This window comes from Sciurus vulgaris, assembly GCF_902686455.1.
Source record: "Sciurus vulgaris genome assembly, chromosome: 4".
Lineage (NCBI taxonomy): Eukaryota > Metazoa > Chordata > Mammalia > Rodentia > Sciuridae > Sciurus > Sciurus vulgaris.
This window is the reverse complement of record NC_136464.1, coordinates 87,258,434-87,278,917: the sequence shown is the minus strand read 5'-3', so window position 1 is coordinate 87,278,917 and position 20,484 is coordinate 87,258,434. Positions and strand designations below refer to the sequence as shown.

Genomic DNA, 20,484 nt, shown 5'->3' with positions numbered 1-20,484 from the left:
TCTACTGTCATGTAGACCTAATTAGAACATTAAAAAAAAAAAAAAAAAAGAAAACTGGAAATTTTTACAAGTGCTTTGATTTCAGAGATGCTATAATGTGAAAAAATGCTCGTTGGCATCTGTTCAGTGAATGAATACTCTGAAATCGCATGAGGTCAAGATTATAGTGAAAATCTTTAAATGTTTAAGACAGATGAGAGTCTGGTTTGAGGCTGCTAACAATTCTGGAGTGAACGTGTTTCTTTCCCCAAATACTAAAATTTTATGTACAACTTTATAAGTGGAGTGGCAAATCTATATGTAAAAATGTTCACCAAATCCCTAAGACACACTATATGTTTTCACTAAGAGCATGTACACAAAATATTACATGAAAAACGGCTTAACTATTTGCATAAAGAAGAGGTAGTGACAAGGGGATCCAAATTTCTTTATTCTCTTCCTGCAAAATCATGTAAACATCAGTACAGACTTCTCCTTATGCCTAAATCCAGAATCATCATGACACATTAATCTTACATTTAAAATAAAGTCAGGAGCAATAAAGCCAATCACAAGATAAACATATACAGCTTTGCTGTCTTGTCTCGGAAACCTTCCATTTGAAGGTACAATTGATCTGTGTGATATCTGGTGAGCAGGGACTCAGGACATTTTGCTACTGGGACAAAGGACAGTAGTGAGTCAGTGGATCTTAGCTGTTTGTTCCAGCAAGTATCACTTTGGAATGTCCCCTTTCCACCAAAAAAGGACAGGATTAATATTCTGAACTAATCATGTTCCAGCAATGACTAGATTTGTTCTTCCTTGCAAACAAAGGGATGGGAGGTATTCAGAGGTTTGAGAGAAGGAAGTATAGGTCCTCTCAATCTTTATAAGTTGCTACATGAGATTGTCTTCCTTGAATCAGATCAAAAAACAAAATAAAATAAAAAAAACATGAACATGCAGCCAAACAGATTGAAGAAAGGGGAAGAACATAGGTGAAAAATCTATGCAGCCATGTCTCTTCCTGTTGAGAAAGTTTTCCAAAAATGTGATCCAACTAACTTTTTGCTCAATATATTCTGGAGTGGGATAGCTTAACCACGTTTGATTTCCAGAGCAATATATACTAAAGAGAAGTACATGGCATAATAATCACTGTGCTTATTAAGGTAAGATCTCCTTTTTCAATTTCCCTTTTAAATACTGGTTTGAGTATGCCTTCTCTAAATGCCTCTATAACCAGCAACAAGAGACAATCCTTCCGGAAACAACTCAATGTACCCAACTAATAACTAGTTATTCATAATGAAGAATAAACTACACAGGTTAAGAACCCCTAATGTGAAAATTGGAAATCTTAAATGCTCCAAAATCTGAAACTTTCTCAGTACTGACATGACACCACAAGTGGTAAATGCCACATATGACTTTTTGTGACAAGCCCCAAAGTGAAGGTGCACGAAAAATGTATAAGATTGACTGTCAGGCCATGTGTATATATGAAACGTAATAAATTTTGCATTTAGACTTGGGCCTCATTCCAAAGTCATCTCATTTTGAACACAAATATTCCAAAATCTGAAAACAAATCTAGAATCCAAATCTCTTCTGGTCCCAAGTATTTCAATAAGGGATATTTAACTTGTACCAGGACCTTGCTAACAAGGGTGTCAGGGCCTTTTCTGTATCAGATCACCACAGATGACAGAGTAGGTCCCTTTTCCATAATGAATTCCTTCAGGTTGAGCTTGTTCTACATCCCCTAACTTCTGGGCATCTGTTACTCGCTGGAAAAATAGACTAAAATATGTAGAACAATTAGCAGAGTGGTTAACATATAATAGGTACTCCATTATGTTTCCTGGTCAACTGTAGTATTTTTGAACACAAGTGTGTGTTCAAAGTATGTGTTCAGTGTTACTGTGTTTTATTTCCCAGTAGGTGCTATTAGTCCATTTTCTACCTAAGTTAGGCCAGATATCAATTTATTTAAACAAGGTTAAAATATTAACTAAACATACGGCCAGCATTTGAACCCAATTTTCCTGAATTAGAAATCTCATGTCCTTTCTATTACTAAACATTGTTTTGTTAAACTGCTATTATAGATCTGAGTAAGTTAGTTAGAAATTGAAAAGTAAGCTTTATTAAAAACCTAAGATTTCTAGATGAAAAAAGAAGGAACAAATGAAAACAATAAACCCTGTATAAAAGAGAGTAAAATGATAACTGTTAAACATCTCAGAATAGATACAAATGTTAAGGAGACATTAATTTCTTCCTTTTTGCAGATGACCCTTAACGACAAAGTAATTACATTTGTTGTACTTTCTTCCCCCATCAAAAAGTCTGGCACGTGCTCTGTTATGTTCCCTCTGATTAAGTTGCCCACTGTCAGGGCATACTGGGATGAAGAACTGGTCAGTTTTCATTTTTGGAAACCTCTTGACAGCAAGAGAGGCAAAGCAGTTAGTAGATGGCCCCATCACTCCCCTATACAGTACCAAGAGCCAAATATCTGCTTCTACATTCTGGAATACTGAGCTGGGTGGTCTTCTAACCTGGATCCATAATTTCTCTACTCCAAGAACCAGAAAACACTGTTCATGAAAACACTTTAAACAACTGCTTGCTTATTAGGACTAATAGGGGAAGAGTATAAGGATGGAAAAATGAAGAAAGGAAATATAACCATAAATGCTTAATCAAAGCACAGATTAGGTTGGGAAAGAGACTTCAGTATCAGCGAAAATAGAGTCAGTTCAAATCTAGGAGATGATTAAAAATCTTAGTTACTATGATAAACAGCTTCATCAATGACAAGTGTTTGCCATCAGGTGCCAAATCCTATTATCTTATCAATCTCTATACAAACATAAAGAGTTATACACTTGTAATCCCAGCTCTCAGGAGGCTGAGGCAAGATGCTCTTGAGTTCAAGACCAGTCTGAGACCTGTTTCCAAACAAGCAAACAAACAAAGAAGAAAGAAGGAGGAGGAGGAGTTACTGGCCCAGGCCTTAATTTTTTCCTTCTAGTACTGATAACAGGAGTTAAGGTCATCTACTGAAGCTTATTATAATAGAATTTGATCTCCACTGGCTTTTCCTGATAACTGACTGTAAACCAGAACAACACTGTAGTTTAGGACTATTTTGGATATCAAAATAAGTGCTTTTGTGATTAAACTCTCCTCAGCAGAAGACTGACTTTGGCTTTCAGTTTAATCTTCCAAAGACATCATTATTTATGTTTGTTACCATTTTTTAAAGAACAAAATTGTGAACTATGATTTTAAACACAGCCCTGGTAAAGCTTAAAACTAATCATTTTCCCCAGTTTTATTTGGATTTTATGTGTTCCACATAGAAACACTTAAAGATCATATTTATATAATATATAAAATATAGATGATATGGGAGTTTTTGACAAATGATTTATTAATGAAAAATTATTAACTATATAACCTTTGAATACCACAGAAACTTCAATATGTACAAATTAGCATGAAGTTTCTAGTTCCCAAACTTTGGTTATATGAATATGCCTCAAGCACCACAGAACAAACATTGATCCTGATTTAAAAAAAAAACAAAACTCAAGAAATAAACAAACAAAACCCCCTTCTACTCTCTTGAATCTGTTTTCATCACACCATATGAGGGAAACTCTTTTATTCTACATTGCCTTTCACCTTGGTCAGTTTCTAGAAATAGTGTCAATAAAAATTGATCAGGAGAAAAAAGACAAACCATACAGATAAAAGCTGATGTATTAAAAGAACAACTTCTGGAAATTATTCTGTCTTAAATAAAGAACAACATAGGATATGTGCACTATGTAACATGTATGAAAAAAACAATTATTAATCTTCAAAAATTCAAACAATGTAAGCTTGTTAGTGTTAGGATGAAAGGCTCACAGGGAGATTTGTAGCAAATTCTGTTACAAAGATTCCTGGATTTTGACTTTTTCTCAGGCTCACTGGCACCTGCTAGCTGCAGAAAGAATTTGTATAATACACATCCACGAAGAGAGAGACCTGACAGCTGAGCACATCCTTTCATGGAGATTTTTACAAGAAATCTGATGGGCAAAAGAAAGACAAATCAAAGAATGAAAACTGAAACAGAAGAAAATGGAAAGATAACATATCCAAGACTGCATAAGTCAGGATGGAGGAAGCTTAAATGTACAAACTGACAATTGCATATGTTTAGAAGGGATCACATCCTTGACTACAAATGTGGATTATATACACATTTATATTAACTTAAGTCATTTTATATATTACACCTGACAATTCAAACAGGATGCCTCTGAGCAGTGGGATTCTGTTCACTTGTCTCCTCAAGTCCCTGTCTTTTGTCCTGGCTGGTCGACAGTCTCTGCATAGGACTCAACAGCATGGTATATGAATGGATAAAGCTTGATGTCTGGTCCAGGGGTGGAACAGTTTCTGCATTCTTCATTGTAGTATCGTAGCAATAGCTTATACACATCTCCTGGAGGGTAATGGTCAGAACAATTTGCATATTAAAGTATGTGGATGGAAAAAAATTTCAAAAGAACACTAGAGTTTTGTCATAATCTAAAGAGCCATGCTCAGATTTGGTTTTTGAAACTACAATATGAATTTCTTATGTTTAGAAATTCCTGGCATAAACTTAAAAATTTTACAAATACTTTAAAGAAACTACTTAGATCATGATAACATCAGGCTACATTGTCCACATGCTGTTGTGGGAATTCATGGTAACCTTAGTTGTACATTCAGCTCCTAAGGTAGCAATCACACTGGATGAGCATACTCCGTATCTGATAATACCACAGGTTGAGGGTTCTTAGTTTTGAATTTACTTTCATGTGTCTTCTATCTTTTTTTTTTTGTCTTTGCTTTTTAAATTTTTTGGTACTGGAGATTGAACCTAGGGTCTTTTGAATGGTAAGCACATACTCTACCACTGAGCTATGATCCAGTCCCCCTTTTAGTTTTCTATACACACAAAAATAAAAATGGAAAATAACTCTAGTTTCTTGATTTTACTCTTAATAAGTTGACACAACTATTCAAGATTGTGGTTGAAACTCAGTCAGAAAAATAAACTACAAATGCTGTCCCTCTAAGAGATACCCCCTTGAAGTGATGCACTTGTTTCTTCTTATCCACTGTGATCCATCCAGATTTAGCAAGCATTCCTCCTAGATGGTGTATAATCCATTGAGATATGAAGTATTAAGTCTATATCCTACTTACCAACAGTCAGTTTCCTCTCAGTAAGGCAAGTGTGCATACTATAAATGTCTCTCATCAATTCTGAGTCCCCAAAGGTAAAATAAACCACATCTCGTTCAGCTGCTGCAGCTGCCAGTATCTGTATTAAAGCTGTAGCAAAGAGAAAAGATATAGCTGTATTATGACTCTTCCAATCAAGTTACCTTTAACTCTTTCAACCAGCTAACTTGTAGCTGGTATGTCATAGCTTCATCTCAGATTAAAGATTTATAAATCAAATACACATTTATTACTAGGCATAATGAGTATAAATGGGCATAAATCATCTAGTTGTGTGATTTTTTAGAAATGCTGCTAAGAATATCACTGAGGTAGGATTTCAATACAGGCACCTTCTCTGGATCATAAATAAAGGAAAGTGCATCTGAAATCACAAACCAAGGCACTGACGTGGTATTTATATCCACTTCTTTTAATCCAGAACTAAAATTTTTGTTTGCTTGCTTGATTTCATAATTCGGTCTTATTACACAGTCACTGGTCTTTTGTATCACAGGCATATTTGGAGGTTCCAATTCTCTCATCGATGCCACAGCAGCCACAGTAAGCATTTCCAAACTGTATCCCTCTATGCTTCTACTGCCAACGTTCCTGCAGCATGGAGTCAGGAGTCAGTGTTACTGAAGATGCTGGGCAGTAACTCTTTGGTATGTTGGAATAGGAAAACAACTGAGAGCTACCATCTTCAAGAGTCAAAGCTACAAATCAATGAGCCTGAAAATGTCAACAAAAATTAAGTTCCTTTATAATCTTAATCTCCATAGGAAGAATTTATTTGAATAACAATGAAACTGAATATAGTTACAATAAGTGCTCTTTTGCTAGTTGTATGTCTTTCATTTCGTAAAAGAGAAGGTGGGGGTCAAATTAAAACATGGAGGGACTGGGGTTGTAGCTCAGTGGTGGAGCACTTGCCCTGCATATGAGGCACTAGGTTCAATCTTCAGCACCACATAAAAGTAAATAAAATAAAGATACCATGTCCATCTACAATTAAAAATATTTAAAAAACATTACAGAGGATATCTTTTTATTGTTTTGATTTTGACGGCATGCTAATAGTCTACATATTTAACATTAACAATATAATGGAAATGGGGAGGAACCTACAATTGAAAGCAAAATAAAACAAGTAAGCCTACTTTTAGTTCAAGTGAATAACTACACTGAAGAGAAAGAAAAAAAGAAAAGAAAAAAATAACTGGAAGAAATTATGAAGATGGTTATGTGATTTATCACCCTTGGTCTTAGCCATATTTTTAGGAAAGAACTGCAAACAAATTCCCAACTCTTTTTGCTAGGAATGTTTATCATAGTAATTACATATAAAGCAATTCTGAGACTATTTTAAAGTATATTAGAGGACTAAGCAAAAGAATAAATAAGTTGATGCTACTGGGGGCTCAGAGTCTTACTATGAGAGAATGGACACACAGACATAAAATGAGGGAAGACAAAAAATAACTCCACGGGGATGGATAAAAATGAAAGACAGTGAAGCCCACAGTGGCGCACACCTGTAATCCCAACAGCTTAGGAGGCTGAGGCAGGAATATCACAAGTTCAAAGTCAGCCTCAGTCATTTATCAAGGCACTATCTCAAAATAAAAAGGGCTAGGGATGTGGCTTAGTGGTAAAGTGCCCCTGAGTCCAATCTCCAGTACAAAAAAAGAGAAAGAAATAGACAATGGTGTGTGTTCATGATGTCTAAATTAGATACATATTTGTGAGTGTGTTCATACACACATTTTCTAGTTCTGTTGGCTATATGGGGCAAAAACTGACACTCTAGTAGCACTGGGTACACTGAATACACAGATTGTGGTCTAAAATTCCATTCCTTCTAAAAGGAATAGACTCCTTACGGAAATGCCTGATTCCTTGGTTGGGATAGGAAAGATACAAGATGAGCCCAGAACATTTTGTTATACCAGAAGGTAAAGTAATGCTAAAAAAAAAAAGATGAAAGAAAAATTAGTGGGAGCTTATCATAAGGAAATGGGAACCAGTTTGAAGGAGCTCCCATTACCCAAATCTGGAGGCTGAGCACCAAAATACTAAGTACAACAATCAATTAATTACAAACTATTAAAAATGTGTACCTTTGATTAATACCTATTAGATGCATAAAGGAGGGAGCACCATAACAGGAACAACTTCTCTATGCAAACAACTATGGTTAAGACTTGATCAGGCAATGATCATTTACAGATGTAAAGTCAAAGGAAAATTTTGTGTTACGGTATCTTCCCACAGATTGCTTACTAGTTACAAGGGAAAACAAATAAACAAACAAACAAAAACCTCAGGAACTATGCAGTAGAGAAACCAGGCAACATCTTTGCTGGGTGATCAAAATAAGAATCAACAATTGTGTCTGATGCCCTCAAATGCTTCAAGACAGCATCACTGATGCAGTGGTTCTGACTGAGAATATATTATCTCAATTGCATCATGAGGAAAACAATAAACTCAAAGAATGTTGTATTCTTCAAATATGTTGATGTCATAAAAGACGAATGCTGTTTTGGAAATACCATAAATTCAAAACAAGTCTAAAACATGTGGCAACTAAATGACTAAATGATGTAGCTGAGCCTAGACTCTGTTGGAGGGGAAAAGACTAGAAAAGAGCTTTATTGGGTCATCTGACATGAAAATAAAAAGAGTAGATAAAAGTACTAATATACACTTATGGTTTTAATAACTGATGTGTTTAAGAGGTTTTTTTCTCCCCTTTTCCCTTAGGAAATACACATTGATGTAGTCAGGAAAGAGGGCACAATGTATGTAACTTAGATCAAATGGTTCAGGAAAAAAATTGTGTGCAGGTGTATAGGTATTACATACACAGAAATAGGTATATTATTTTTACTCTTTATAAATTTGAAAGCATTTTTAAGTAGTTAAAAAAGTTATGAAGGGAAAAATGTTTCAAGGTAAGCTAGGAAAATTTGGCATAGTCAAGTATTCTCCAGACTTGGGAAAGAATCTATATTATAATACAGATGAGATTTTAAAATATATTCAGTGTATGTTCTGATTTCCAAACTAATATTTATTGAGATTCCACATCTTGGGAAGTATCAATGACTAGATCTCATTAATCTCAGAGGGCTGAAATTAGTTAATTTTAAAAGAGGTAAATTTTAATTAAAACTGCTCAACCAACTTATGCATACATTAAAGCTTCACTACCCAATTTTAAAACGTTTCTAATTAACCTAAACTACATATAAAAATGGAAACTAGTGAACTGTCATCTTTCTCTACCAAGAGGTATATCATCTTTTCCCTTTCAGAGAGAATAAAAATTTGGCTTTAAGTGCTTCCTATTAAATAAAAAAGAAAAAAAAAAAAGACTTGAAGAAAAGCTCCTTTTGGGCCATTTCCTATTAGATTACTGTTATTTGTCATCTGTGAAAATGAAATATTCATAAAACATTTAAAACTTATTTCCTTTTAGAACTTATACTAAAAAGTGCTCCACAGGTCATTTTGCCACTGTGGATAGGCTTATGAAGTCAAGTTTGACAGAATTACCAAAAAGAGATTAGATCCTAATAAAAGAAAGAAGTAAAATGAATTTTGCACATTCTCCCCCACCCTAAACATTTTTTTAAATTTTTGGTGCGGGGGTTATTGAACTCAGGGTATCAGGCATGCTAGGCAAGCACTATAACTCTGAGTTATATCCCTAGTCCCAAGTCTGACATTTTTTATTTCACAACCATTTCTGTTTGAGTTCATAAGTACAAGTTAGACTAGTCAGAACTGGGAGACAGAAGATTCAAAGTTAGTTCACATCTTCTGCTAGCTCTCTCTAGCCAGTTGCTTAACCCTCTTGGCCTCATTTTTCTCAGCCATACAATAAAGCACTTGAATCAGATGATCTCTAAAGACTCTTTCAGAGTTTAAGATTCCATAATCACTATTAGAATTTTTCTCTATCTATCATTAGATGTTAAGATTATAAACACACAGAGGAAATTTTCAGGAAGATAAATTAATCTCAACCCTAGATACGTCAATAGTCACTGGCAAAAGCTCATTTAAACAACACAATACACAGACCTCACTCTCTCATATTCCCAAGATCTTTGTAAATCTAGAGAATTATGCTTCATGATTTAAATGAACTCTCTTCTACCTAACGTTAGATAAGAATAAATCACAAATCTAATAATGTACGTGGACTGATTCCAAGTCTGACACAAAATCATGAAATTCTAACTTCAAGTACATCTAGGTGCCAAAATAATCACTTAAATTAATCTGTGGGGAGCTTGGTTTTAATTTTCATTTTGGCATCAATGCTAAGCTATGAAGAAAATACAAATAAATGTAAATAACCTAAAAAAAAAAAAAAACAATTTATAGTGTTCTGTTGCAACAAATGAGTCAAACAGAAAATGGGAAAAATGAAGGATACTATACCACAGGTGTTATTTGAGGCCACCAGCACATAATATTAGTAATACCTGCTCACTCTGAGCTCTGACATAATGTGAACACTGGTCTGGGAGCTTTACAAGCACCAACTTATAAGGATTAACTCATTTAATACTTATAAAAACCGAATGAGGTAATCATTAGTATTATTTGTTTTGAAAATAATAGGTGCCAACAGGTCAAGTAATTTATCTGAGGTCACCTATGTCAGAATGTGGTGGAGCTGAGACTTAAATCCCTGCAGTGTGACTCAAGGGCTTTATGCCCTCACCCTTCTGCTTCCATGCTGCCACGACACATTATTCTGCCCAAAGCCAAGCAGACCTTATCACATGTCAGCTACAAGAACTTCCTTACACTGTTTACTACATTATTTGAATGCATTTTGGCGAAGAGGCTCAAACAGTACAGACTTGAAAGCACTACTCATGCCCTTCTAGAAAGCACTACTCATGCCCTTCTAGTGAACCCCAGGTCTTTTGTGAGCTCTCACACCACTGGTTTCCCTGAAAACCCAAGCAGTGCTCACCAGCCTAAGGCACCTGCTTGTTGTTCCCACAACACAGCACTTTTCTAGGCCAACTCCTATTCTTCAATGCTCTTGTCCTCTGGCTACTCTTCTTAATTTTGACTTGTTCTATTCCCTTCTCCTATTAAGCAGGTTCTAAAGGCTCAATGTTATCTTTTGGCTCTCTGAGCAGCACAACCTCTGTTAGGTAAGATAGGTAAGAACAAGAGCCTAAGGCAGCAAGAAGGAAGCCTAGAAGAAAGGGGTTGATTATTTTCTAAGAAATGTTGGTATGGTGTGAAAGTACTGGCTATGTTCAACATAAGAAATATTGAGAAAACATCTGTTATAATGACTCAAGGAACTGAAATTGCATCTGATGGTCTCAAGGACTTTGCGGTGAATTTTGCTGATGTGCGGAATGATGAAATTGCATTTACAAAATTCAAGCTAATTACTGAAGATGTTCAGGGCAAAAACTGCCTACCTTCTTATCCAAGACAAAATGTGTTCCATGGCAAAATATAGCAGACCAAGACTGAAGCTCATGTTGATGTCAAGACTATTACTGGTTATTTGCTGCATCTATTCTATGTTTGTTTTACTAAAACAAGCAACAATCGGATACGGAAGACCTCTTATGGCTTAACAGGTTTGCCAAATACAGAAGATGATGGAAATCATGACTCAGGAGGTACAGACAAATGATTTGAAAGAAGTGGTCAATATACTGGTTCCAGACAGCATTGGAAAAGACATATCATTTCCCAGTTCCATTACCTCAGTACCATCTCTGAGGTGCTGATAACAAGTATTCACTTACTCCAGACATTTCTGAATGAACATTATCATACAAGGCCCTAACCTAAGAACTGCGTCCACAAAGAGGACAACACAGGAATGTTAAGGAGTATTCTTATTCAAGCAAGGCTGGGAGAGAAATGGAGAGGATGATTTGTTCTGGTGGAAGGAAGCAAAGTGCCAAAGAACATGTAGTAGGCAAAGTGAGGTAACCTGGAGCACAATTCTTTCTTCAATTTTCTGTCAGCTCTTCTGCACCTCCATTTCCATGCCTCCCACCAATCCCAGTCAATGGGCTAGGCCAGGCCAACCACAGGATAGCAAAAAAATGACTCATTAATATTGTTTCAGGTTCCAGATTAATAATGTTTTGTTCTGTTTTTGCAGTTTATCTATCTTGATTCTAAAATAGCAAAGTAATTAGTAAAGACATATTTAGGTTTGATATAAATGGAAACTAGGTCAGAAAGAAATTTATATATCAAGTTTCTAAATCTCAGAAACTCTTCACTTAATATAAATGTCATGAACACCAACTGAAAATTTTCTCAATTTCATTAGGGATGTATCAAGTATTTACTGAGTTTGGGAAATGATAATTTGGTCCCAGTGATGGGAAGGTAGGTATCCAAGTTGGTCCAATTAGAGTACTTCCATGGAAGTTTTAAACCAAGGAGTCCTTCTTCGTCTTGGCCACTCAACAGTATCGCTGTAAGCCTGGAACTCTTTGGTCCCAGTTCCTGTCATGCAGAAAAAATTAGTGGAAACAGAAGACAATGAGGCCATCACACTGAGAAGAGCAGGCAGGAGAGGAGCACCTAATCCCAGGATCATCCCTGAGGGCAACTCCAACTTGCCTTTCTCAGTGAATTGGCCACTAATCCCCTTCTAGGCAGAAGAGATAAACTACATTAGTTCTCTTTTAATGGAAACAATCCTGATTCATAACTTTTTGGAGGGGAGAAAGGGCTCTTTCTGGGGCAGATAACGCCAGAGCAGAGTCTTACAGGAACAGAAGGAAATAGTTGCATACAGATAGGTGGTCACAAAAGAATAAATCTAAAGTCTTAGATTAATAAAAGGCATACATGGGCTGCTAAAAAATCTATTAAAAAGAAATTAGTTAGGGCTGGGGAGATAGCTCAGTTGGTAGAGTGCTTGTCTTGCAAGCACAAGGCCCTGGGTTCAATCCTCAGCACCGGAAAAAAAATAAAAAAAAAAAAAGAAAAGCAATTAGTTGAAGAGATTTTACAAGGTACCGAAGGTAGGAAATGGGGATAGAAAAGAATATGCATAGAACTACAGCTTTAAGATACCTTTAAGAGCTGGTAATGTATAGCTCTGTGGTAAAGCATAGGTTTAGTACCTGGGTTTAATACCTAGCACTGCTCAAAACAAAAACAAAGAACAGATAGAGAAAACTGGCCAACAGTATAAAATCTCACTATCAGGTAAAATTCTGTGAATATAGCAAAAATTAAACAATGAAGGAAAGGCAAGAAGAAATTGACAAAATCACAATAGAACAAAGAACTTTAAAGCACTACTCAGTGTCTTCATGAAGCAAGCAGATAAAATCAGAAGGATGAAAAGTCTCAGGTGTTAAGTATAGAATCCTCCCCCTGCCCCCTTACTGGGGATTGAACCCAGGCCCACACACATGCTAAGCAAGGACTCTACCATTGGGCTACACCCCCAACCCCTATTTATTATATTTATTTTGAGACAGGGTCCCATTAAGTTGCCTAGGTTCACCTCAAACTTGCGATCTTCCTATCTCAGCCTACCAGTAGCTGGGATTACAGGTGTGTGCCACCACATCTGGCTGAGGTATACAATTTTACAGGCATGGAGTAAGCTCTATACCCTTCAGAGACACCTTTTCAGTGTCAACACATCTGTAATAATTAACTATATTAGGTCACACAGAGAAGGTGAAAAAATTCCCCAAAGTAGAATATTCTATAATTTTCTGACTATAATACAATAAGAATAATAAAAAGCAAATTTATCTTAAGAAATCCAACTCTTTATAAATGTTTAAAATCTCCTAAAAATCTCATGGTGCCTAGGGCCTGGTGGTACACATGAGACAGGTGCCCACCCCACAATCTCTGCTGAAGACAGGATGTAGAAAACTGAAAGAAGAAAAAAAAAAGTGCTTCCACCCTAACGATGAAAATAAGTCAAATAACTTACAAATTATAACTCCTCCTGGCTTTACCAGAAAATTGAGTTTGCAAGGCAATTGATACGTGACAAACCCCTCCAAAGAGATAAAGCATGAACTGCTTTACTTTTGAAAGATCACAAGATAAATATGTAGTCACCATACAAATGGGTAAGAATAAATCCACTAAAACTTTAATAAAATTTTTACATAATTTTTTTAATGCTGGGTCTTTTTTTAATGCTAGGCAAGTGCTACATTCCTAGCCCCACTTTAACAAAAATTTAAAAGTCAAGAGGGGACCAGGGGTCACTTCAGACTATAGATGCTCCTTCACGTCTGATAGGGTTACATCCTGATAAACCCATGATTAAAAATATCCTAAGTAGAAAGTGCATTTAATCAACTAAACTAGCAGTCTTCTCAGTCTAGCAGCACAACACTGTAGAACATTAGTTGTTTTCCTTCATGATTATGGGGCTGGCTGGGAACTGCCATTTGTAGACACTGCCCAGTATCAAATGAGAGTAATATACTACGCTTCACTAGCCTGGGAAAAGATCAAAAGTCAAAACATGAAGTACCTTTTCTACTGAATATGCATTGTTTTTGTACAATCATAAAAAATCATTGTGAGTCAGGAACTGTCTACAGTTAGAAGCCCCCAAAGTAAGGAGAGTTTGAATTTACTCAAAACATTTTTCCATGGCCTCCACTAGGCAAGAGGGCACACAGCCCTACTGGTGGCACAGGTATGCATAAGACTACTGGCTGTTGCTGGGGCCAGCCACAGAATCCTTTCTTCTGTCCCAGTACCATCTTTCCTGCCTTCTGGTTTCTGTTAATAAATGTCTGTTAAATTAATTAATATATGACAAATGTTTCCCTAATAGCTACACAACAAAGGGCAATTAAAGAAGTCCAAATTCAATAGGTAAAAATTGTTTAGCCCATGTACAATTAGGTAACAGTATATTAAAAATATTGAATCTTATTTTTATTAAAATAAAAGTTTTAAGGCTTTACATATGCCTGTGTTCATCCTGCATGAAAAATTTTTGATAAGTTTTTTTGTTACAAAAACACATATATGATCACAATAGAAGAAGTTATTAAAAAGAAAATAAAGAACATCTGTGTCATCCACTTGGCAATAATCACAATCTTTGCACAAAAATTGATAAACAAAGAACCTCGAATTTGAATGTATTTTATATTCACAATTAAAGTTTTAAATGATTTGTGTGGCATATACTATGTACTTCCCCCTAATGTGATAATATTCTAAAAATATCTTTTCATGTCAGCAGATGTCTTTATTTTTCTTCTCCCAGTATCTTTTATTTATTTTTAATCTTTTTAAAATTTGTTCTTTTTAGTTATACAGGATAGCAGACTACACACACAGAGTGTAACTTATTCTATTTAGAATCCCATTCTTGTGGTTGTATACAAAGCAGAGTTACCCTGGTTATGTATTCAAATACAAGGGTAGGAAAGTTATGTGATTCATTCTACTGTCCTTCCTATTCCCTTCCCCTCTCCTTTCCCTTCATTCCCCCACTTTGTCTAATCCAATGGATTTCTATTATTTCCCTCCTCACCCTCCCTTGTTTTGGGTTATAGTTTTTAATGGCTGCATAATATTTTATTTCACAAATAAATCATTTCTCTCTCTCTTTTTTTTAATCATTTTAGAGTCACACATTGTGGCGCACACCCATAATCCCAGCAACTCAGGAGGCGGAGACAGGAGGATTGCAAGTTCAAGACCAGCCTCAGCAACTTAGGGAGGCCCTAAGCAAAAGGCTCGGAATGTAGCTCAGTGATAAAGCATCTCTGGGTTCAATACTTGGTAACAAACCAAACCAAACCAAACCAAACCAAATCAAACCAAACCAAACCAAACCAAACCAAGAAAACTGGGTATTAAAAACAATTCTCCACTAAAGGATAGTATGACTACTTATAATATTTTAATGATTATTCAAGTGAATAAAGGGTAGAAAGTTGTCAAAGAGGTCTTCCAAAATTTAAATCTCAATTATTAAGAAAATTAATTACACTGCAGAAATTTTTGAACACTATACCTGACAGTCACTAGAGCAAACAAAGCTGCAGTCTGAGAGAAAGGCTTTTAAGCCACAAAGAAAAGAAAGAAATGAACACATTTATAACGCTTTCTAAATTGTCCAGCACAAATGACCATGTTTTATGGCAGACCTGGTTTCTGGATTGATGGCACGAATCTAGTCATTCATTTTACTTAAGAGAAAAATAGGAAAAAAGTGTCTGTCATAAAATCAATAAACTCGGAGTGAAAAACATATTTCCTCAAACAAATTCAGGGTAATACAGAATTTCACAAAATAAAAACCCCAAATTCTTTCTTTTACAGACTTTCATACACTGAAAAAAAAAAGGATCATACAGTTTTTGTTTTTAATTTTTAAGAAAATATGGATGAAAATCTCAAGGATGAGAAGACAGGGAAGATTTTTCTAAGAACACCACAAAAAATGTGAACATAAAAAAATTAACTCAGTATGGCAACAGCTCAAGAGGCTGAAACAAAAAAAGTTAAGAAAAATGCCTGCAACACAGGACAACTGAAAAAGTACTATTTCTTAACATACAAAAAGTTATTACTAGTGAAAAATCAACTACTCCCAAAGAGATAAATGAACAGAAGGCATGAAGAGCAATTCACAAGACAACCAAAAAATTTTTGCATTTCAGAGAAATTAAAAAGATTGTCAAATCCAGTCTTGGTGACGGGGGCAGACAAATGCAAGTGGTAGGAACATGAGGTTAAGGAATAATTCTATAAAATGGGCCTACTGTGCTGACCCACACATGCTTTCTTTTCCAAGAAGCAATTTACCTGCAGCCCTGTCTGCCTTAAGTGGATATTAAGTCACATTCCTTATCAAACTACCTGTTAAAATCTGCAGGAGAAATGCAGGCCCCAAATAATATCAATAAGAGGAATCCAAGTTACCCTGAAGGGGGAGACTTCTGTGACCCTTTTCACAGACCAGATCCCGACTCAGGGAGATAAGGATAATTCCTCCTAACCATAAAATATGTAAGACCTAGAGTTGGCATGGCAGTGGGGACTTGAATATCTCATGTCCCCTACTGTCAGTCAGAAGTCAAGAGGCGGACCTGGGACAGGACTCTCTGGAAACTTCTCTGGGATCCTAATAAAACTAGAAATCCACCAGGATTTCATCTCACTCCAGTCAGAATGGCAATTATCAAGAATACAAGTAACGATAAATGTTGGCAAGGATGCGGGGAAAGAGGTACATTCATACATTGATGGTAGACTGAAAATTGGTACTCTGGAAAGCAGTATGGAGATTCCTCAGAAAACTTGGAATGGAACCACCATTTGACCCAGCTGTTCCACTTCTTGGTATATATCCAAAGAACTTAAAATCAGCATACTATAGTGACACAGCCACATCAATGTTTACAGCAGCTCAATTCATATAATAGGTATGCTATGGAACCAACTTAGGTGCCCTTCAACAGAGGAATGGATGAAGAAAATGAGGCATATATACACAACAGATTATTATTCAGCCACAAAGAAGAATGAAATTATGGCATTTGGATGGAACTGGAGGCAATCATGCTGAGTGAAATAAGCCAGTCCCCAAAAAACCAAAGGCTGAATGTTCTCTCTGATATGTAGATGCTAACACACAACAAAACTGGGGGAGAACAGTTCATTGCATTAGACAAAAGGGAATGAAGGGAAGGGGGGATGGGAATAGGAAAGACAGCAGAATGAATCAAAAACGGGAAGTTGTACTCCATGTATGTATCATGTCAAAACACACTCTACTGTCATGTATATCTAAAAAGAGCAAATAAAAAATTTAGAAAAATAAGAAAAAAAAAAAAAAAAAAAAACCAAAAAAACTGGAGAGGCACATGGTCCCTCTCCTCTCTGACAGGACCCACCTCTCCCTTGGGAGTGTCTCCTTTCCCTTTTACTATACGTTCAATAAACTCATTCCTGTTACTCTGAGCAACATGTGTTATAGTTTAGATATGAGGTGCCCCCAAAAGCTCACGTGTGAGACAATGCAAGAGGTTCAGAGGAGAAATGATTGGGTTGTAAGAGTCTTAAGCTAATTAGTGATTGAATCCCCTGACAGGGATTAACTGAGTGGTAACTAAAGTGGTAGAGTGTGGGTGAAGGAGGTGGGAATTGGGTGTGGCTTTGGGTACATATTTGTATTTGTCAGTGGAGTCTCTGCTTCCTGATCTCATGTGAGCCGCTTCCCTCTGCCATACACTCTGCCATGATGTTCAGCCTCACCTGAAGCCCCTATGAATGGAGTCGGCCTTCTATAAACTAAGACTTCTGAAACTGTGAGCCCTCAAATAAACTTTTCTTCCTCCATAACTGTGCTGGTCAGATACTTAGTTTCAGCAGCAAAAAAGCTGACTCAAACAACATGTTTGAAATCTTTCTGACATGATTGCAAGAATTCAGACTTGAAGGGGTGGGGAGTGATCTTTGTGCTGGGCCCAGAAGGCCCAAGCTTGGAAACAATGGTAAGGCTGTGATGTAGACTGATGCAGCCTTTCACAGTGCAATTTACAAGTTTCAAAATATAAAGGATACATATTCTTTGAATCATTAATGTTACTTCTAGGAATTTATCCTAAGAAGATAATTACACATAGCTTATTTATAATTATATGCCATAGTGTTGCTTATAAGATAAAGGAAATAAATGAACTGTGTGAAATAAATTATATATGTACATACAACAGAAATACTAGGTAGCCAGTAAAAAAATGTTAACAGGAGGTGGCAACTAGCTCCTAGCTACTAGGGAGGCTGAGGCTGAAGGATCACAAATTTGAAGCCTGCCTGTGCAAAACAGTAGACCCCCATTGTGAGACCCCACTGAAGAAAGGAAAGAAAGGAGGAGTAAGGGAAGAAGTGAGGGAGGAAAAGCAAAAGGAAGGAAGGAAGAAAAGAAGGAAGGAAAGAAGGAAGGGGAAATGTTGAGAGTACATCTATATTTGTTCGTGTTAAAAATTATCCCTAAGACTGTAAGGTTTTCAAAATGTCAAATGGTCACACAGATTGTTAGTGATGTCTTAAGACAGTTGCCAAAATGTTAGCTATGAACTCTGGTGATTTTTTTACACACTTACAGCATTTTTCCACATATTCAAAATGAATAATGGATGCATTTTATAAAATTATTCACTTTTTACTGTTGGAGGACAGTTACATTATGATAGACCCAAACTTCTATTCCCAAAGAGATGGATTTTTATCTATATCTAGTTTGGTTATCAAAGCCAGCTAGTAGTTTATAAATTATATTATTGTTACATTGATAATTGTGATATTACAATTTGTCTGGTCTTTTGTCTTAAGTTGCTAGCAGCAGCTTCGAAAATCCTTGGACATGTACAATCACAAAAATGGGAAGTTATACTCCATGTATGTATATAAGTCAAAATACATTCTACTGTCGTGTAACTAAAAAGAACAAATAAACACATTTTAAAACTCCTTGGAATTTCTTGAGTACTAGTGGCTTTGTTATGCTAACATTTAGAACTCCACTTCTAGGAGTAGGAATAGGGCTGGAGATCAAGTTTAATCACTTGGTCAATGATTTAATCAATTATGCCTAGTAATGGGGCTCCCAAAACTCTGGATACCACAGCTCAGAAGAGTGTTCTCCTACATGAACACATTTCATGTGCAGAGAAAGTAAAATACCCAGACACCATGGAGTCAGGTTGTCAAAGATCTGCATTCCCTCCCATACCTTGTATGTATCCTTTATAATAAAACTGTAACTTAAGGGTCGGACTTAAAAGTTCTATAAGTCATTCTAATAAATTATGAAATCTGAGGATCATAGGAACTTCCCATGCTGGTAGCTAGCTAGTGAGATGCTAGTGATCTGGGGACCCTGCTAAAACTTGTGGCTACAGACTGAAGTGAAGATAGTTTTATAGAGGACCCTGTTCCTAATCTGTGGGTTCTGCACTAACTCCAGATAGTCAGTGTCAGAAATGCACTATGGTATATACCCAGCTGGTTTCAGAACAGTTCAGCTGAAAGAGAATGGTAACCATCCTAAGCAATGATATAATACTATTTTCTCTAACCAGTGCTTTCAAAAGTAAAGCAAAAGTCAGCATCTGGTAAAGGGTCAATAGTGGTTTTGTGGGTTTTTTTTTTTTTTTTTTTTTCACCACAAACAACAAAATACAATATGCAAAATGATTATCCTTCCTGGGTACCCAAATGCCTCCTCATCTGTACCATTCATGTAGCTCTCCCAAGATACATTCCCACAACACTGTGTCTCTCTCTTAGAGCACACATCATTATGTGCTGCATTTGTTTATGCCTCTCTCTCACATGTGTGGTGGTGATTCCCAAAGCAAGGACCACATCTTTTATTCATCTTTTTATTCTCAGTGCCAACCACAGTGCTCAGAACATGGCAGATGCCCCATCATTTTAGTCAAATAGCTCCTCTTGTAAAAAAATCTGTCCACAAAAGAAAGTGCTGGACTAGGTGCTTTGGTCTGAAACCTCAGTCTTTTTGAACTATTTCCCCTAACCTTTCTATTTTCAACTAAATACCATGTCTGAGAGATCAAACAGATAAGCAAGCTCTACGAGTAAATAGCAAATTAAACTAAGAATTCCTTTAAATAAAATAATTTAAATAAAATATAACAATAATAAAAAAAGAGGATAGGGTCAAATATTCTTTTACTTAAGACTTTTGTAGTCTTAACTTTAGAAATGTTGTTAAAGGACTAATTTTTTCCCTGGCCAGCATGTTAGTATCCTTCTGTATAAGGATTTACTCACCTTTTAATCTAGCATCACCTCCAAAGGCACCACAACCCCAGTTTCCTGTGGCCACAGCAGAAAGATTCTCTGAAGGAACTCCAGGACGCAGAAATCCACAGTAAGCCTACAACACAAAAGAAATATCACAGCACATGAGTGACCAGACAGTAACAGCATTTCTGACGAATGTACTAGGATCAGCATCCATTACCAAGCTTATGTTCTCTCTCCCTCATTTTTCTTTTTCTTCTTAAGGCTAAAGTAGAGGGGGAAAACAAATAAAGAGAAAAGCTTGGGATTGTACAAGGAAGAGAATGAGAAATGGCAGATGCTAATATTTATTTGTTTGAATGTTGGGCAAATCAAATCCCTTAAGCTAATACAAGATTAGTTTCTGTTAGAAATACT

General features: G+C 36.2%; 1 protein-coding gene across 1 annotated transcript in view; it reads right to left on the bottom strand.

The window, feature by feature from the left end:
• Positions 1-313: 313 nt before the first annotated feature.
• PARG (poly(ADP-ribose) glycohydrolase) overlaps positions 314-20,484 on the bottom strand; it is a 128,914-nt gene continuing 108,743 nt past the window's right edge. The window contains exons 16-18 of the mRNA XM_079136482.1: positions 20,095-20,200; positions 5,245-5,373; positions 314-4,492 (exon numbers count right to left, since the gene is read on the bottom strand). Coding sequence (XP_078992608.1) covers positions 4,338-4,492; positions 5,245-5,373; positions 20,095-20,200 — 390 coding nt within the window. The 3' untranslated portion in view covers positions 314-4,337. The remainder of the gene's footprint in view (positions 4,493-5,244; positions 5,374-20,094; positions 20,201-20,484) is intronic.